Source organism: Orcinus orca, chromosome 10 (genome assembly GCF_937001465.1).
Source record: "Orcinus orca chromosome 10, mOrcOrc1.1, whole genome shotgun sequence".
NCBI lineage: Eukaryota > Metazoa > Chordata > Mammalia > Artiodactyla > Delphinidae > Orcinus > Orcinus orca.
In genome coordinates, this window is record NC_064568.1 from 92,197,079 (window position 1) to 92,215,570 (window position 18,492).

The following is an 18,492-nucleotide window of genomic DNA, read 5'->3' on the forward strand; positions in this document are numbered from 1 at the left end:
TTTTATTTTATTTTATTTTTTTCTTTTTTTTTTTCTTTTTTTTTTTTTTTTTGCGGTATGTGGGCCTCTCACTGTTGTGGCCTCTCCCGTTGCGGAGCACAGGCTCCGGACGCACAGGCTCAGAGGCCATGGCTCACGGGCCCAGCCGCTCCGCGGCACGTGGGATCTTCCCGGACCGGGGCACAAACCCATGTCGCTCGCATCGGCAGGCGGACTCTCAACCACTGCGCCACCAGGGAAGCCCCTTGAACTTGTTTTAAAGAGTATAACACCATCCATATATCCGTTGGCAACGTTCCAACAATGGTTGACATTCAGCTGTCCTTGTTTGAAGAGTGTATTTTAAACATCATGTTTCTCTTCATTTTTATGAACATAAGTTTTCTCTGTTGCCAAAAGAAAGTACTCTTGTTCTTCAGCTCCCAGTAACTTTTTCCTAGATAAAATTAGTTGGAGCTATTTTAACATTTTGCATTCGTTATCCAGGAGGGCTGTTTGTTGTAGCACCAACAATAGCATGTAACATTTATTGAACAGGAACTATGCACCAGTGGTGTGTAGCATTATCCTGGCCACTGAATGTGGTCCTGAAGGGGTGCTTTTCTAGCCTCATTTTATTTTTTTAAATTTATTTTTATTTATTTTTTGTATTTTGGCCATGCTGCATGGCATGCAGGATGGTTCCCCAACCAGGAGTCGAACCCGGACCTCCACAGTGAAAGCAAACCCTAACCACTAGGCAACCAGGGAACTCCCCTTCTTTCCCCATTTTATAAACACAGAGTCTGAGGCTCAGAGGGGTTACATAAGTGTGCCCCAAGTCAACATGGCTAGCTGATGGCGGAGCTAGAGTTGTTTGGCTCCAAATCCTTAAATCATCACCACTATCCTGTCTTACTTCTTGCAGAAATTCCAGCCAAATGTAGTTATGGTAGAAAGATGTAGTCCAAAATATACACCCCGCCCTGCCAAAATTAAGCCACAAGTCTTTCCACTCCGGTATCAATTTAGTTCAGTTTTTCTTTTTGAGTTTTATTGAAAATGAGAGCAAGTTAAATGGAGTGGTAAATTTTTAAAAGAAGTAGTTCACACTGAAGGAATATTGGGATGATTGGGTTTTTTAATTGCAGATGCATTTGGAATTTTTAAACTCAACAACATATAAAATATGAAGATAATTGAAGCCATTTGTTCCTTCATTCATCTCATCAGGGCGGCTCCAAGGTCTGCAACGGAAGGACCATAAGAAGTCATTCCACACCACACAGCGGTGATTCCATCCTTGCAGATGTAGAGGGGAGGTCAGGTGGTGGGGCACGTCAGTCAACACATTTTACAGAATCTTCCTTCAAATCATCTTGTTTGCTCTCTCCTTTCCATCCTACTTTTTCTCTTGCCTTTGCCTCTGTGCCAGCTTACACACCACACAGGCTGCGGTTTGAAATATTACACCTCAATCATTGACTGCAACATCTTCTCTTGCTGCCACTACACCATCTTTGCTCTTTCACTTTATCCAGACCACGAGTTTCTTGCTTTCCCCCAGTCTGTCATCCTCCTCCTGACTTGACTTCCTTCTCGATCCAGCCTGTGCTCTGTTGGATCTTCCCCTTGGACCGTCTCAGCCTCCGTCCAACCACAGGGATTTGAGTTCTTGGAAAGCACCACCGTCAGAAAAATTCATAGGTAGAAAAATCAAAGTCTTCTAGAAAATAGGAGGTTAGGAGGAAAACAATATTAAACATACCTTAAACCCAGTAGATTCCAGAGGACATACTCTTCCAAGCAAACCAGATATATTGGTGTTAAAAGTCTGCTCTGGTTGGTAACATTTCCCCTTAAATGAATCAGCTTCCTATTTAAAAAGGATAACCAACGAAGACCTACTGTATAGCCCAGGGAACTCTGCTAAGTGTTATGGGGCAGCCTGGATGGGAGGGGAGTCTGGGGGAGAATGGATACATGCATGTGTATGGCTGAGTCGCTTTGCTGTGCACCTGAAAAATCATAACATTGTTAATCGGCTATACTCCAATATAAAATAAAAAGTTAAAAAAAATGAATCAGCTTCATCAGTGTTCAGAAAATTTTGCTGTAGCTTCATATAAGCTTTATAACCTGCTGACTCTAATACCTCTTTTTAAAGGTTTTAAAACCAGGCTTTGTCATGGAATTTAATGCTTTTGGCATTTGCATTCTTCTTGTGGTTGGTTTCAGAGGCTCTTCAAAATATGTAATCCCATCTGCTTTTTATAACTCATAGAAGTGCTTGTTATATGTTTTAAATATATGAATATGTTCATTTGTTGGTATACAAGTATATAAACGTCTTCAAACTAAAGTTAATCAACTGTCATTGAAGATGAACCTTTATACCCACCTATCCAACCAAATCCCAACCCTGTATCATCCTGTGTCCCACTGTCTCTTTCTGTGGACGAACTACTGAGCTGGGTGACAGAACAGTCCTATGATGCTCTGGTCCTCAAGCGAGCTGTGTACTCCGATGCTTTTTGCACACACGGTTCTCCCTATTGGGTTGCCATTTCTTCACCCTGTCAGCTGGGTGCCTCTATTCAGCCTTCTAGATTTCCCTCTCTGAGAAACTTCTCTTCTTTCCCAGTTCATATTTCCCTCTTTGGGGCGTCTCTACACATCACAGAACGTGTATAAGTTCCATTTATTGTTGTCTGAAAGGCAGCATGTCTAATTTATTTTTGTACCTCAACAAAGTAGCACACAGTATGTGTTTAAATATTTGTTGACTGAATATAGCTCTTTGTTTCTACCTGTGCTTTGACACTCATCACAGTCCCCTTGATGTTAGTTATTCACGTATGTATCTGTCTCTGTTACAAGGTGTTAAGCTTCTTGAGGTCAGAGATCATGCCTCATTCCTCTAATATCCCTCAGAGCACCTATGATGTGCAGTGTAGGAACTGGTACTCATTAAACGCTTGCTGGTTAACAGGATTACTTGGACTCTGTTGTGCCCCAATGTTTAGCTCTCCAAGTGGGAAGTGAAAATCAAGGGCTTTATAAAGTATATGTCCTTAGAGTAATCTCCAGGAGTCAAATGTCATTTAGCTCTATATCTTTCTGATATAGGTTGTGGCAGTTTCCAACCATCAATCAATGACATCATTAGCACATGGAAGAGAACTTTCTGTTTCAGAAGAAGTCACTGATCATTCATGTCTCTTGAAGCACTGACTGGGGTTAGGGCTTGCGGACATCAGGGTCTTTGGCCATCTAACTTGTAAGTAGCTCACTGTAGCCAATAGGCTGTAAATAATGGCCAAAAGGCTCCTTGTCCCAGAAATCTTTCAGTGTGAGGTGTGAGGAAAGAACGACAGCTATATAGGATTGCTGTCATTGTAATATGCTATTTATACTGCCTTATTTATTTCACTCTCTTGTTAAGCTTTTCAGGTTTGTACTATCTACTAAATTAAGTACTGACGGTTCATTTCAAGACCTGGCCCAATGTAGATCCAGCTTATCTTTACAGCCCCATTTCCGTGTGTGTGTCTCCTCTCCTCTCATCAGACTGAACCTGCATTTCTGAACCTAGTTGACCTACGAAGGTTTTGAGGGCTTGACCCTCGTTGGCATCCCTTTGAACTTCTCTGTATGAATGCTGATCTAGAAAAATAATTATTTTAAAACAAGACCTTGGAAACAGTCTACATTTTCTGACAATCCTTGACATCTTCTCTGCTATTAAATGCAAGCAATCTTGCCCCCATGGGAATTCCCAGGTTTGATCCCTGGTTGGGGAACTAAGATCCTACAAGCCACGTGGCATGGCCAAAAAAAAAAAAATCTTGCCCCCAAATTTTGGAATTGTGGGATTGAGGTGGTGGTGGAAGAAAATCCTCAAATCTAGATTATGTGTAACCCATTAATGTAAAAAATTACTTCTGAGTTCTTATAATGATTTCAGTTCTACATAAATATGTGGCATTGGGGACTGAGATCATGCAAGTAGCATGTGGCATAGCCTCTGCTTTCAAGGGGTTTAGGCCTTAAGGATACATGAGATTCCAATTCAGACAGAATCACTGAAGGCTGCAGGACTTTATGTGTGCTCGTGAGTGTTAAGCTGTTTTGTTGACCATAGGAATCCTGGGGTATCAGAGGTAGTGAAGGCCAAGGAGCTCTCAAACAATTGATGGGAATTGAGAGAGTGGAGCCTTGAGCTGGATGTTGGAGAGGAGAAAATTCTAGCGGGCATAAGGGGGTGAAAGGCATGGAAATTACATGAGTTGTGTGAGAAATGCACACAGTGTGGGTGACCTTGAAGAGATCCATCAACTTGCTTGTGCTGGGAGAGGAAGAAACCTTTGGAGTTTTGCAAAGGGATGTTCTTTGTAGTTCATTGGATGTTTGTTAGCCAGGAATATCGCCTCCTTCTCTGAGTGAGCCACGCAGGTATCAGCAATAGGCTGGACCTAACAGAGTTAGATGGAACTCTTTGTTGATAAGACTTTATTGATATAATCAACAAAGGCTGTAACTTAAAAAAAATGTATTTAATATTGGTTATGTTTCTGATGGATTTTTATATTATTTATTTTCTTTCATAGATACATGTGTGAGAATTTTTATCTTTACACTGCAATATCACATTAGTTGTTTTTTCCCAAAGGATAGCATGCCGTATTTGGTTGTAGTATCGGTATTACTCATGTTGGAAAAATTTTTCTTCACAGGCCCCCCAAAGTGATATATAGCCTCTGGGGATTGGGGCAGTAAACTATGGTTCTGAATTAGAATAACTTAGTTGCTTATCACCTAATTCAAACCTCAAGAAATGTTTGTTTACCAATTAATGAAGTACAGTTGTGATCAACTAAATGACCTCCTTTTCCTTCTGTAGCCAGGATCCTTGTTCTCAACTAAACGATGAGTAATTTGGGTAGTGGCGGTTTCACTTAGTGGCTCGCCTTTTTCCCATGCATCCCAGTCTCCCTTTATTCTTAACAAACCATCCTTAGAAACACAAAAGAAGGTAGCAGAATTACATTGGCATTCCCATATTATGTGCTATCTTTCTAAGAAAGAGGGATACACTTACAAAGTACTTAAAATATTGAAATAGGACTGGTTTCCTGATAGGAATAAAGAAAACTGTATTGAAACGTCAATAAGGAAAGGATAGCTCTATTATTGGACAGCAAAGGAGGTCAGTGTACTACTGGCTACAAACCAGCACTTGTTCTGTGCCGCTGGTGACGGTTATTGTACAGTCCTGAAGCACGAGAACCCTGGAGAAATCCCTGGGATTTCTGTTAGCATGTACCCCCATTAGATTACTTGGTTCATTGCAGCCTAAATGCGAAGCATATATTTTATTAATTTGGCCCATGCTGTTTCATATGGTTGCCTTATCGCAAGCCAAGCCAAGTGGCTTTTCTTTACCCTGTTAAATAAAGCCATGATTTAAATGGCTTTTAAAAAATCAAGCAAGCAAAATAAGAGAAGGCGTGAGGTTTTCATCATTGTTCTACCTGCTCAGAACAGATGCCTTCTAGAGCAGTTGTTCCACTTAAGGACATTTTCTTGGCAGAAACCTCAAGTTTTATGCACAGAGCAAAGACCCATGGCTTTCTTAGAATTAAAAACACTCGTACAATTTTATAACAACATCTATAAATGTTTATCTTGTTATAAAGGACAGATGCACAGAATGTTGAGACTTGCTTAATAGCAGCCAGAGATACCAGTTTTTCTAGGAAGTTTCTCTCTAAAACCTGAAGACAAAAATCACATTCCTGTTGTGCCTTCCTGGGGTCACAACATAAGGACTCATTTACTTTTTAGCTAATTTATGGAATTTCAAGAAGATAATTTTTTATCTTCATCATTATAAGAAATGTCATGATTTTCTTTCCCTAGATTTAAAGGTTAGAGTTATCTACCTGATTGTGGAATCCATGGAGTTTCTTTCCTTGATTCTGAGCTCTGGGTTTTGTGTGGGGCCCTCAAAGTTTTGTGGGGAGTATTAGACACAATGATGGAGAAAGAGCACCATGCTGTTTTTGCCTGTACCTTTTGGTTTCCATGCCCTCTGCCCTGGAAAATCCATTTCTTATTCTCATAATTCTGTTCCCTGTGAAGAAGGATTAAAGCCACTGGAAAAATTCCCCCATTTCTATTCAACAATAATTTTGCAGTTTCTGAATTGATGATACTGGAGGTTGATTAAGAATAAACCACATCAAGAAGGCCAAGACCCTGTGATAGGATTACACACCATAAAAATCATAGTTCAGCTCAATTTTGTATATGATCAAAACATTTACAAAGCAAGTAAGCCTAACGGTTTGTTACTTTGAAAACTATTTCCTTTTCCGAGTTTTTTCTGGATGCAGTTTCAGTCATTTTTGAATGCAAAAAATGAATGATAGGGCTTCCCTGGTGGCGCAGTGGTTGAGAGTCCGCCTGTCACTGCAGGGGACACGGGTTCGTGCCCCGGTCCGGGAGGATCCCACATGCCGCGGAGCGGCTGGGCCCGTGAGCCATGGCCGCTGGGCCTGCGCGTCCGGAGCCTGTGCTCCGCAACGGGAGAGACCACAGCAGTGAGAGGCCCGCGTACCACAAAAAAAAAAAGAATGATAAAGGATGCGTGTGTTGTTGGTGATAAGGAAGGATATAACTTGCTTTTAAATTTTTATTCAGGGTTGAAATATGTGAAAATTGTCATCTAAACCATGGTTTTTAATTGGGAAAAAATCCCATATTTATTATTTTTCAAAGGAAATATACATATATATTAAGGCGAATTTAACAAAAATTTAAATGTGAAAATTGATTTTGAAGTATTTGACCACATGCAGTATGATTGCCGCATCTTTCTTTATTCTGATGCTCTTTTTGTTGGCTTTTTAAGAATCATTAAAAATACCTCTTAATGACTGGATACATTCTATTAAACCAGGAAAGAAACTGAGGCCCACACTATATTTTTGAACAAATATAAAAGTTTATCACCTCAGGCAGTGAAGTGAATATGGCTCCAGATCTTTGTGAAGTAGAATATCTTTCAGATCACGTAATCAAGATGCTGAGTTTCCCTTGTTTTTTTTCTCTTTCATTGCTTCCTTCTGACGTGTGGCTGCTGTGTTGACAACCCGCTCTACTTCTGCTGCTGAATGTTTTGTTTCCATCATTCAGGAAACCTCCCAAGGTAAGCACTGATATGGAATTTGGCATGCATGCTGGCCAGGTGTGCCAAAATCCTGAATTGTATCTATCACAATAACCCGTGTGAAACACCTCTGCTTTTGAGAAGACAAATTGGCATTCTAATGTAAAACTTAAACCGTGAGCGAACAATTAATGTTGGTAATGATATAAGATGCGAATGGTCCTCTACATTTACAAAGCACTTTCATACATTATTTCATTCTGGGAATTAATGCTTGGGTCAGAACAAACCTGTTTGGTTACTGTTTCTATTTTATTGATGATGAAATGAGGCTCAGAGAGATGAAATAAAATGTCCCAATTCACAGATTGGGTAAGCGGAGAACTAGATAATATCACCACCTAGAAAATGGAAAAACAAAAACGGTAACATAATGATAGTTTAGTAACTATGGTTATTGACTGCACAAACTATCTTTTCTGGGTCCTACTAAGAATAATTGATATCATCAGAAAAATTCTCCAAACTTTTAGGGTTTCAACCATCTACCAACTTTATGTGCTTTTTTTGGAATTTCTAGCCAATCACAAAGTCCACTCATTAGAGCTAGCCCCCTTGTTGTGGCCAGCCTTTGATGGCATGTGTGCCAGTGAGAAGCCCAAAAGTTAGAGAGTAGGTAGGAAAAGAAGAAAATGAGAAGCAGGGCGTCTGAATGACCAACTCCTAAATAACTGAAGGCTGATTTTATTACTGGTGAGTATTTTATTGGGTATCCAAGGGACACTTGGTGCCAAAAGGAAGGAAAAATGCAACAAGCCCCTGACCAATGATGCTGGTTATAGATTTGTTTTTTGAGATGGGATCAAGTCAGGCTACACCCACACACATTATCTGGTCAGAATCTAAGGCATGTTGGGTGAGGGGAAGAAATCCAGAATAGATTAGGTTTACTTACCTCTGGGATTATGAAGGAAAATCTAACTTAGCTTTTGAAGTATTGAAAGCCACGAAATTGCTAAATGTTAGCCTTTATGTTTATTGAAGGCAGTATAGGAATGGTCCTTGGCACTAAGAGTTCCAGCTCCAAGAAGGAAGGCATACGTTGAACAAATAATACGAAATCTTTTAAGAAAGAGGAAATATATGATGTTTAGAAGTATCAGCACTGGCATCCTGGCCAAATCTGGGGGATTGGAAGGTTCTCCGTGAGCAATTATTGATGTGGATATATCCCTAAAATTTGCAACCAAAAATGTCTCTGCTACTCAGAAAGATGGGAGCTCCCCTTAAGTAGCTCTTCCTTCCCTTGCTGTTGGTTCCTAGAGGTTTCAGAACAGCCAGTCAACCTTTTGATATATTTCATTCTTTCCCTACAGAAAAAGGCAATGAAATCCTGAGCAATTCCACATATGGTTACTTAGTGAAGGAGAAACAGTGAAATGAAAAAGAGGCACAAAAACACATTTTCTAAAAAATCGCTAATTACTTTATACACAGAAAATGTTCTGGTTATTTTCTATCCAGTATCTATAGTATGGTGGTTTCACTAGGTATCCTACTGATAGTTCCTAAGAAGTGTCATGAAATTATCAAAATAAAGTGAATGTTAAATCACCACGTTTAAATATGTATGTGCATGCCATAAGACACATCTGGAAAGTGTAAAGATCATCTTGAAATAAAATAAATGACATAATAGAGTCAGATTTTTAAAAAAGACACTAAAATAGATAAGGCCTTTTCTTGCAGAAACTGTAAATATTGAAAGCAAATGGGAAATGGAAAGATATTTTTAATGATGATTATATAAGCATGAAATTTTATTGATTTAAAACAATGAGATTTTGAACACGAATAATTAGCAAAAGCATCAAAGAAGACAGGTTGTTTCGATTTAACAAATATTCTGGGTAGGGGCCAAGTGCTGCATGAATCAGACCTGATCCTAGCATTCTAAAACGGTTGGGGTAAGGAACATATGTACAATATAAAATCAGTTGTGTTAAAGGCCACAAGAGGAAAATATTTGTGGAACTCATAGGATGAAGAGTCCTGTTCTGACTTCTGCAGAACTGGCAGCTAAGACTGGACAAAATATTAAAAACCTATACTTGTAGACACTGGAAAAATACCAAGTTAATGGACAATTACCAGACCAAGATCTAAGAGGAGGTGGAAATGTAGAGAGGTGAATCTGGTATTTGGGTGTTTGCCATTCAGACATAAGTAGCTTAAAGGCAGAGCTGTGTTTCTGACAGTCTTGTAGGGTCTAGGGGACCTAGGGGGAAAAAGTGTTGGAATTCAGGGTCTTCCAGAGGTGGAATCCTTGGCAAACTTCTTATGGTTTTGGTTGGCAACATGGTTTGCAACCCAGCCTTGGGTGGGGTGTAAGGGTGAAACAGAAGTAAACCAGTCCTCAAATGGATTGCTGTGTGATTGCAAGTTTCTTTGTGTGATCCAGGAAGTCTTGAGCACTAAAAATGGACCAAAGTGATCCTAGAATGCAGGTCCCCATCTCACCTGGCAGGAAAGCAAATGTAATCCTGTCTCTAATGATTCTACAAGGCATTTAAATAATATAATGTGCAGCATCCTATCAAAGATAGAGGTGCATTGCAAGGTAAGGCAATGTGAACAAGAACTATGCTAATGTATATATATGGAATCTAAAAAAATGGTACTGATGGACCTAGTGCCAGGGCAGAAATAAAGATGCAGACATAGAGAATGGACTTGAGGACATGGAGGGGAAAGGGAAGCTGGGACTCAGTGAGAGAGTAACATTGACGTATATACACTACCAAATGTAAAATAGATAGCTAGTGGGAAGCTGCTGCATAGCACAGGGAGATCAGCTTGATGCTTTGTGATGACCTAGAGAGGTGGGATAGGGAGGGTGGGAGGGAGGCTTAAGAGGGAGGGAATATGGGGATATATGTGTGCATACAGCTGATTCACTTTGTTGTACAGCAGAAACTAACACAACATTGTAAAGCGATTATACTCCAATAAAGATGTAAAAAAGAAAAAAAGAACTAACAGAAATAATAAAGAAGTAGAATCACAGATACTTCAGATATTCAAATTGTTAGGCATGAACTTTAAAATAACTATGCTTATTATATTCAAAGAGATAAAAGACAAGATTTTAAAATGTTAGAGAGGACTGGAAATTATATAAAGTGACAAAACAAATTTGGAAAATTACCCAACAGAAATTCTTACCCTGACAAACCCCAAACCAAAATTAAGAACTTAGGGTTTAGCAGCAGAATAGGTCCAGCTGAAGAGAGAGCTAAATAATTAGAAGATAGGTTAGCAGAAAATATCAAAATGAAGTACAGAGGAGACAAATGGTGCTGGAACAACTGGACATCCACATGCACAGAAATGAACTTAGACCTTATACCCTTCACAAAAATTAACTCAAAATGGATCATAGATCTAAATATAAAATGCAAAACCATAGAACTTCTAGAAAATAACATAAGGGAAATCTTGGAAAACGTGGGGTTGGTGATCAGTTTTTAGATACAACATCGAAAGCCTATCCATAAAAATAAAATTGATTAATGGGACTTCATTAAAAGTAAAAACTTCGGCTCTGCAAAGACACTGTTTAGAGAATAAAAAGAAAGCTACAGACTAGGAGAAAATATTTGTAAAACTAATCTGATAAAGGACAATTATCCAAAATATACAAGGAACTCTTAAAACTCAACAGTAAGAAAATGAACTACCCAATGGAAGAAAATGGGCAAAAGACCAGAAAAGACCCTTCATCAAAGAAGATACACAAATGGCAAATACACACATGAAAAAATGCTCAACATCATATGTCACAAGGAAATTACACATTAAAACAACACTGAGATACCACTACACACCTATTAGAATGGCTAAAATCCAAAAATCTGTCAAGACCAAAGCTTGTGAGGATGTGGAACTCTCTGTTGCTGGTGAGAATGGAAAGTGGTGTGGAAAGTGTAGAAAGACAACATGGAAGTTTCCTGTAATGCTGAACATATTCTTATCATACAACCAAGCAATCATACTTCTAGGTATTTACTCAAATGAGTTGAAAATTTCTGTCTATACAGAAACCTGCACATGAGTGTTTACAGCAGCTTCATTCAAAATTGCCAAAAACTGGAAGCATCCAAGATTCCCTTCAGTAAGGGAATGGATAAGCAAACTGTGGTCATGATCCTGATGCTTCTCTCAGGCCTGACCCCAAAGGGAAAGTGCCCACTGGACCTTACAAATCTCTCCACCAACTTGGATTCTCTTGTCATTAATATGTGTTTTCCTAAGGAATATCTTTTCATTATTCTCTGTGTGGGCAGTTATTGAAATTATGTCTAATTATATGATGATGGTACATAATCATCACCTAACTGCAATATTTACTGTTTCTATTATGTGTAAGGATTTTGTACATTTTACTAAAAAATATTCTAAGGTAGAAGTGCTGATTAGGAGAAAGGAGGGGCTGTCATTTTGAAAACTTGGTTGAGTTATCACTATTCCTACCCAACTGTTATGAAGGAAAAAAATCTCACATTCTTTATATCCATCCCTGGAACTGTACTCTTAGAATGCTGTTTTCATTGTTACAATTAATAATAGCTATCTTTAATTCAGCACTTACAGTATGCCAGGTCCACTTTATTTTTTATTTTATTTTATCTTTTTTGGCTGTGTCGAGTCTTAGTTTTGGCACACGGGATCTTTGTTGAGGCATGCAGGAACTTTCTCGTTATGGTGCGTGGTCTGCTTGGGTTTCTCTCTAGTTGTGGTGTGCGGGCTTCTCTCTAGTTGTGGCGTGCGGGTTTTCTCTCTCTAGTTGTGGCGTGTGGGCTCCAGGGCATGTGGGCTCTGTAGTTTGCAGCACACGGGCTTAGTTGCCCTGCGGCATGTGGGATCTTAGTTCCCCGACCAGGGCTCAAACCTGCGTCCCCTGCATTGGAAGGCAGACTCTTTACCACTGGACCACCTGAGGAGTCCCTGCCAGATCCACTTTAAATCCAAATTAAAATTCAGTGCATACTTGGATGCCTTCAGAGAGGAAATCAGTAGTTGCCAGGAGGAGCGAGAGGAAAGGAGAGATGAATAAATAGGTGAATTACAGGATTTTTAGGGCAGTGAAACTATTCTGTATGATACTTTAAGGGTGGATTATGACATTATGCATTTATCAAAACTCATAGGACTGTACAGCTCAAAAGAGTGAACCTTAATGTATGGAGTTTAGTTATTAATAATGTATCAATATTGGTTTATCTATTTATAACAAATACAACACACTAATGCAAGTTATTAGTAATGGGAAACTGCCGAGGGGGGTGTTCAAGAAGAGAGAGTATATGGAAGCTCTTTGCACTAGTTGCTCAATTTTCCTGTAAACCTAAACTCCTTTAAAAAGTTATTATGGGGCTTCCCTGGTGGCGCAGTGGTTGAGAGTCCGCCTGCTGACGCAGGGGACACGGGTTTGTGCCCCGGTCCGGGAAGATCCCACATGCCGCGGAGCGGCTGGGCCCGTGAGCCATGGCCACTGAGCCTGCGCATCCGGAGCCTGTGCTCCGCAACGGGAGAGGCCACAGCAGTGAGAGGCCTGCGTACCGCAAAAAAAAAAAAAAAAAAAAAAAGTTATTATGAAGAAAACGTTATTATGAAAAAATAAACGTAATTCATACAGAAAAAAAAGAAAAGCCATGTGATCATCTCAGTAGATGCAGAAAAAAGCATTTGACAAAGTTCAACACTTATTTATGATATAAACTTGCAGCAAGCTAGTAGTAGACAGAAATCTTAATTAAAGTGGTAAAGGGCATCCATTACACATCTTCAGCTGTCATCGTATTTAACTTTCTATCCAAGATGGGGAATAAGGCGAGGATATTGCTCTAGCTACCTCTATGCAACACTGACTGGAGTTCTTAGCCAGTGTAATTAGGCAAGAAAAAAAAAATAAAAGAAATTCACCAATAAAGATGTAAAAAAAAAAAAAAGAAATTCAGATTGGGAAGGAGGAAGCAAAAGCATCTTTATTTGTAGATAATAAGGTCATATATTTGAAAAAAATTAAGAAATCTCTAAGTAAACTTCTAGACCTTAACAAGTGTCAACGAGGCAAGAAAAAGGTGAAAATACAAATTGTACTTCTTTGCACTAGCATGAACAATTAGAAAATAAAAATTTAAAACAACCCAATAAATTACAGTAGCTTCAAGAACATTAAATACTTATGGATATACTTAGTGAAAAATGCACAAGACCTTTTTATTAACATCCCACATACATTTGGTCATTGGATTGTAGACAGATGTGCCGAGGGATGTAGAAAATATCAGCTGTATTCAGAGAATGACATAGCATAGAGATGGACTACTGGTACATGAAGGGGAGTCCTGGGTGACACATCAGAAGGAGGTTGAGGAAATTCCCTGGCAGTCCAGTTGTTAGGACTCTGCACTTCACTGCCAAGGGCCCAGGGTCGATCCCTGGTCGGCGAACTAAGATCCAACAAGCTATGTGGTGTGGCCAAAAAAAAAAAGAAAAAAAGAAGGAGGTTGAAACCAAATCCAGCTGTGGAAGACCTTGACGCCAGGGTTGGACCTTGATACATTCAGTGTCTCTGTTGCCTATTTTGAACAAGGCAATGGCACAGTTCAGGCTCCCTTTCAGAAGGTTAATCTGAAAGCAGAGCATAAAATAAATGGGGTTTGGTCAGTGGGTGGGCTCGGGATGGTATTCAATAAAATGTGTCAGGAAGGAGGTAATGAGGGCCTGCGCTGGCACGGTGCCATGAGACTGGAGAAGAGGAAGGGAAGAATGATCAAAACATTGCAGAACTAGAGTATCCAGGACTTGGGTGCTTATAGCATGTGGGAGAAGACAATACAGCAAGAGGAGTCAGAGTTCAGGTTTAGAGTGGGTTGAATTGGAAATGATGGCAAAGCATCTGATAGAGATACCTAGCAGGTTGTACAAGGTTTGTAGTCTGCCCTAGAAAGGTCAGGTAAATTCTTGTGGGAAGGAGATAGGAGGTAAAGGAAGAGGTATTGATTATGTTGTCAAGGAAGAAAGGATTAAATGGAATAGAAGACCTGAGAGTAGAGGCTAACACCCTGGGACCCATCCTGCTCTAGGGAATGGAAAGATGGGGAAGAACCAATGAAAACTCAGAAGAGAAAGCAGGTACTCATGTGGTACTGCTGCCCGTGATGGCATTGAGGACACATACGTACACTCGCCAAATTGTGTTTCTTTTGTTCTTAAAAGTTATTTTTTCTAGTGTTGTATTAGGACAGGGAAAAAAAAATTCTTCCGGTTGACATTTAAAAGTGAGATTAAACATTTTTTTATATTGCCTGGGTATGTAGCATATTAGAATAGAAAGGAAAATTTACACAAATTTATCCTTGTATAAATTGTTTTGTACTATACATTTGGATTTTTCTCTTTGGTGTTACATTTTGTAAATTTGTACTCCAGAGCGGAGAAACATTTATTTTAGCATGGGCTGAGTGCATACCTATTAATCCTTTTACCAGTAGCATATTATGCAGTGTTTATTGGAGTGTGTTCTACTTCCCTTAAAAAGAAAAATAAGCTTTAGACAAACATGGAGACACCTGCTTTATGCCTCCTCGTTAGTTTAAAACAAAGAGCCTTGGGACTTCCCTCATGGTGCAGTGGTTAAGAATCCACCTGCCAGTGCAGGGGACACGGGTTCGAGCCTGGTCCGGGAAGATCCCACATGCCACGGAGCAACTAAGCCCATGCGCCACAACTACTGAGCCTGCACTCTAGAGCCCATGAGCCACAACTACTGAGTCCATGTGCTGCAGCTACTGAAGCCTGCACGCCTAGAGCCTGTGCTCTGCAACAAGAGAAGCCACCGCAGTAAGAAACCCGTGCACCGCAACGAAGAGTAGGCCCCACTCACTGCAACTAGAGAAAGCCTGCACGCAGCAACGAAGACCCAATGCAGCCAAAAATAAATAAATAAATAAAACAGAGCCTTTGTCTCATAATTTTCAGAGTTGAAATAGCTGTGTTTTTCCTTATTGGTCTGACTGTAGTTTTGAGTCTAAGCTTTTTGTCTGAGAGGTATTGCAGACGGAGGTAAAAAGGGGACATTGCTTGTTTGGTTAGCCACCTTCTTCTCACAAACATTGGATTTTGGCAGAGAGGTGGTACAGAGGGAGAAGACACATGTGTAAGATCTCTATCTAATTATGTGTTACGCATGCTTTATTGATGGAAAACAGGAAAATGTCCCAGTCACCGTAGCTTTGCCTTCAGAAGCCCAGTTCTGGATCTCCCCGATGGCCCTCAGAACATCAGGCATGTTCTAGGACCCTTCACTTTTCCTGCTTTTGTCATTTCTGGCACAAGTGTCTTACTTTCCCCCAGAGCCACACTGAAATACATGCAGAGAAAAACAAATGAATTCTTCCTCCTTTTTCTGTTTTCTTCTTCACCCCTCAGTGTTTACTGAGCACCTTCCATGTGCCACGTGAGCAGTTTGGAGCTGGAAGAAATTTCTGAACTCAGACTGTTCAGACCCTCTTCTTTAAGACCAAGGAGAATGAGGCTTAAGGAATGAATCAGCCAGGACCATCCAGTGAGAGAGCTTTTTGGCCCCAGTTCTAGGCCTTCTGATTGCCGCTGCTATCTGTACCTGGTTGTAAAGTGTTTTTTCTATTTGTTGGGTTTTATGCAGTAAAGAAAATGGGAAAGAGTAAGAAGGAAGAGTTTGGGGAAAATGCAAATATCTGCAAGATCACTTTGTTAAGGATCATATTGTTTTTTGCTCAGTTTGCTCATTTTTAAAGTCATGATCATCGTTCTGATATCTCCATAAGCTAGGGTAAGAGCCATCTGAACAATTTGATCTTGTTAATTAAACTCACTTTAAATGTTTTTTATTTTATTTACAAGCATTGTTAGGAACTGCTGAACTTCAAGGTGTTTAATCCCTCTTCTGGTTACATAAATTTGTTGGCAAAATTGTGAGCAGGAGAAAATGACGTCATAACAAAATAAAATTGTTACTTTTTGAAGGCAGTTTCCTTTAAAGAGTCATGCTGCCATACCAAAAACCTGCCTTTACAAAAATGACTCAGAAAAAAGTAGCGGGAAGTCTTACTCTGTACAGCCTGGGCCATCTGAAGGGCAGTTTCATTCAGACTTGTTTTACAGTGTGTGACCACCATCATTTTCATCGCTCACTTTGTGCATTTCTGAAAACTAAGTGTTGCCCTCAAACGAGATGAGTTCTAGACCTGCGCTGTCCAATACAGCAGCCTCTTAGCCACATGTGGCTTTCGAGCATGTGCTAGGTGGCTGGTCGAAATTGAGATTTTTGTAAGTTTAAAATACACACCAGACATCAAAGAATTAGTATGAGAAAAAAAAAGATAAATTTTTTAGATGTATTAGGGTACATTAAAATATGATTAAAATTGTTTTATCTCTTTACTTTTTCATGTGCCTGTAGACACAATTTAAATGACACATGTAGCTTGGATCATATTTCTGTCAGGCAGCACTGTTTCAGGCCAAACACATGGCTGAGTACGGAATGTCTTTTCGGCATCCGTCCTGAGGCTTTTGTTTATTTCTTTTACCCTGCTAAATACAGCCGCTCTGCTGTCACCTCTTACATTTCTGCCTTTATATCTGAGTCCGTGAGTGTTGCAGCTGCATGAATTGAATGGCAACATAGCCTTCCTGCTATGCGTTTTCCCTAGGAAGCATTTTTACTTTATTCATTCAAAGGTCATTAATTAGACAATTATTAATTGAGAACGTTTGCAGGAAGTATTGTGGGGCTCAAGAGGTGATTCAACTAGTGGTTCCTGCTCTCTGGAATTCACAGTGTGGTGAGGAAGATTAAACATATACAGCACTGTAAGTAGTGGAAAATAGATTATGATGAACATCAACATTCATTGTTGCAATATTTTGTGACTCTGGAGGAAGAAAAGCTTCCTAGCTAAAAGTGGATCTTGAGGAGGGCCTTCAAGTATGGGGAAGGTTTCAAAAGGCAGAAATGTGGTATAGGAATCAAGATGTATGCCAGGAACAGAAACAAAGTAATGGATGGTAAAGGAAAACTTTCTCTGTTCATAACACATCTGACCCCATATGTATGGGTTTTCCACACCAAACAATTCTCTTTGGATACCAACTGGGTAGCCTACAAGTCACGTCATTTCTAACAGTAACTCCCCAGAGCTGGCACAGACCCCATAGATAAAGGGCTCAGTCCCACAAGACTGCGCTCCCTCAGACACTAATCGCAAGTAGTGGGTCTCCAGGTTAAACACTTCTGATTTTGCTACAAATCAGGGCTTTCCAAGACCCCCTCCTCAGGTTTGATAATTTGCTAGAATGGCTTACAAATCTCAAAAAACACTTACTTAGGTTTACTGGTTTATGATAAAGGGTACAGGTGAGCAGTCAGAGGAAGAGGTATGTATGGTGAAGTCCGGAAGTGTCCCGAACACAGGAGCTCCTGTCCTTGTGGAGTCACGTCACCCTCCTGGCACGTGGATGTGTTCACCAACCCGGAAGCTCTCTGAACCTTGTCACTGAGTGGATTTTTTTTTTTTTAACATATTTATTAGAGTGTAATTGCTTTACAGTGTTATCTAAGTTTCTGCTGTATAACAAAGTGAATCACCTATATGCATATGTATATCCCTATATCCCCTCCCTCTTGTCTCCCTCCCACCCTCCTTATCCCACCCCTCTAGGTGGTCGCAAAGCACCGAGCTGATCTCCCTGTGCTATGCAGCTGCTTCCCACTAGCTATCTATTTTACATTTGATAGTGTATATATGTCAATGTTACTCTCTCACTTCATCCCAGCTTACCCTTCCCCCGCCCTGTGTCCTCAGGTCCATTCTCTACATCTCTATCTTTATTCCTGTCCTGCCCCTATGTTCATCAGAACCATTTTTTTTAGATTCCATGTATATGTGTTAGCATATGGTATTTGTTTTTCTCTTTTCTGACTTACTTCACTCTGTATGACAGACTCTAGGTCCATCCACCTCACTCCAAATAACTCAATTTCATTTCTTTTTATGGCTGAGTAATATTCCATTGTATATGTGTGCCACATCTTCTTTATCCATTCATCTGTGGATGGACACTTAGGTTGCTTCCATGTCCTGGCTATTGTAAATTCACTGAGGGAATTTTAGGGAGGCACGATCGATTATTAACTCAGTCTCCAAGCCCTCTCCCATTCCTAGAGATGGTGGGAGTGAGGCTGACAGTTCTAGGTTTCTAGTCAAGACTTGTCTTTCTGGCAGCTGGCC

General features: G+C 40.0%; 1 protein-coding gene and 2 long non-coding RNA genes across 4 annotated transcripts in view; 1 reads left to right on the top strand and 2 right to left on the bottom strand.

Moving 5' to 3' along the window:
• LOC125965694 (uncharacterized) lies at positions 1-3,122 on the bottom strand. The gene is made up of 2 exons (XR_007479926.1): positions 2,381-3,122; positions 1-1,702 (listed from the first exon to the last, which is right to left on the bottom strand). It is a non-coding gene; the product is annotated as an uncharacterized LOC125965694 (long non-coding RNA).
• KIF13A (kinesin family member 13A) overlaps positions 1-18,492 on the top strand; it is a 212,921-nt gene that overhangs the window by 79,154 nt on the left and 115,275 nt on the right. The window contains 1 exon segment of the mRNA XM_049716351.1: positions 7,180-7,192. Within this exon segment, the coding sequence (XP_049572308.1) occupies positions 7,180-7,192 (13 nt within the window).
• The window catches only part of LOC117202691 (uncharacterized), a 38,752-nt gene continuing 26,260 nt past the window's right edge, over positions 6,001-18,492 (bottom strand). The window contains exons 4-5 of one of the 2 annotated variants that reach the window (XR_004485172.2): positions 6,997-7,554; positions 6,001-6,115 (exon numbers count right to left, since the gene is read on the bottom strand). This is a non-coding gene — a long non-coding RNA (uncharacterized LOC117202691). Of the gene's footprint in view, positions 6,116-6,469; positions 7,555-18,492 lie in introns of those variants that run through there. The other variant, XR_004485171.2, reaches the window with a different exon arrangement.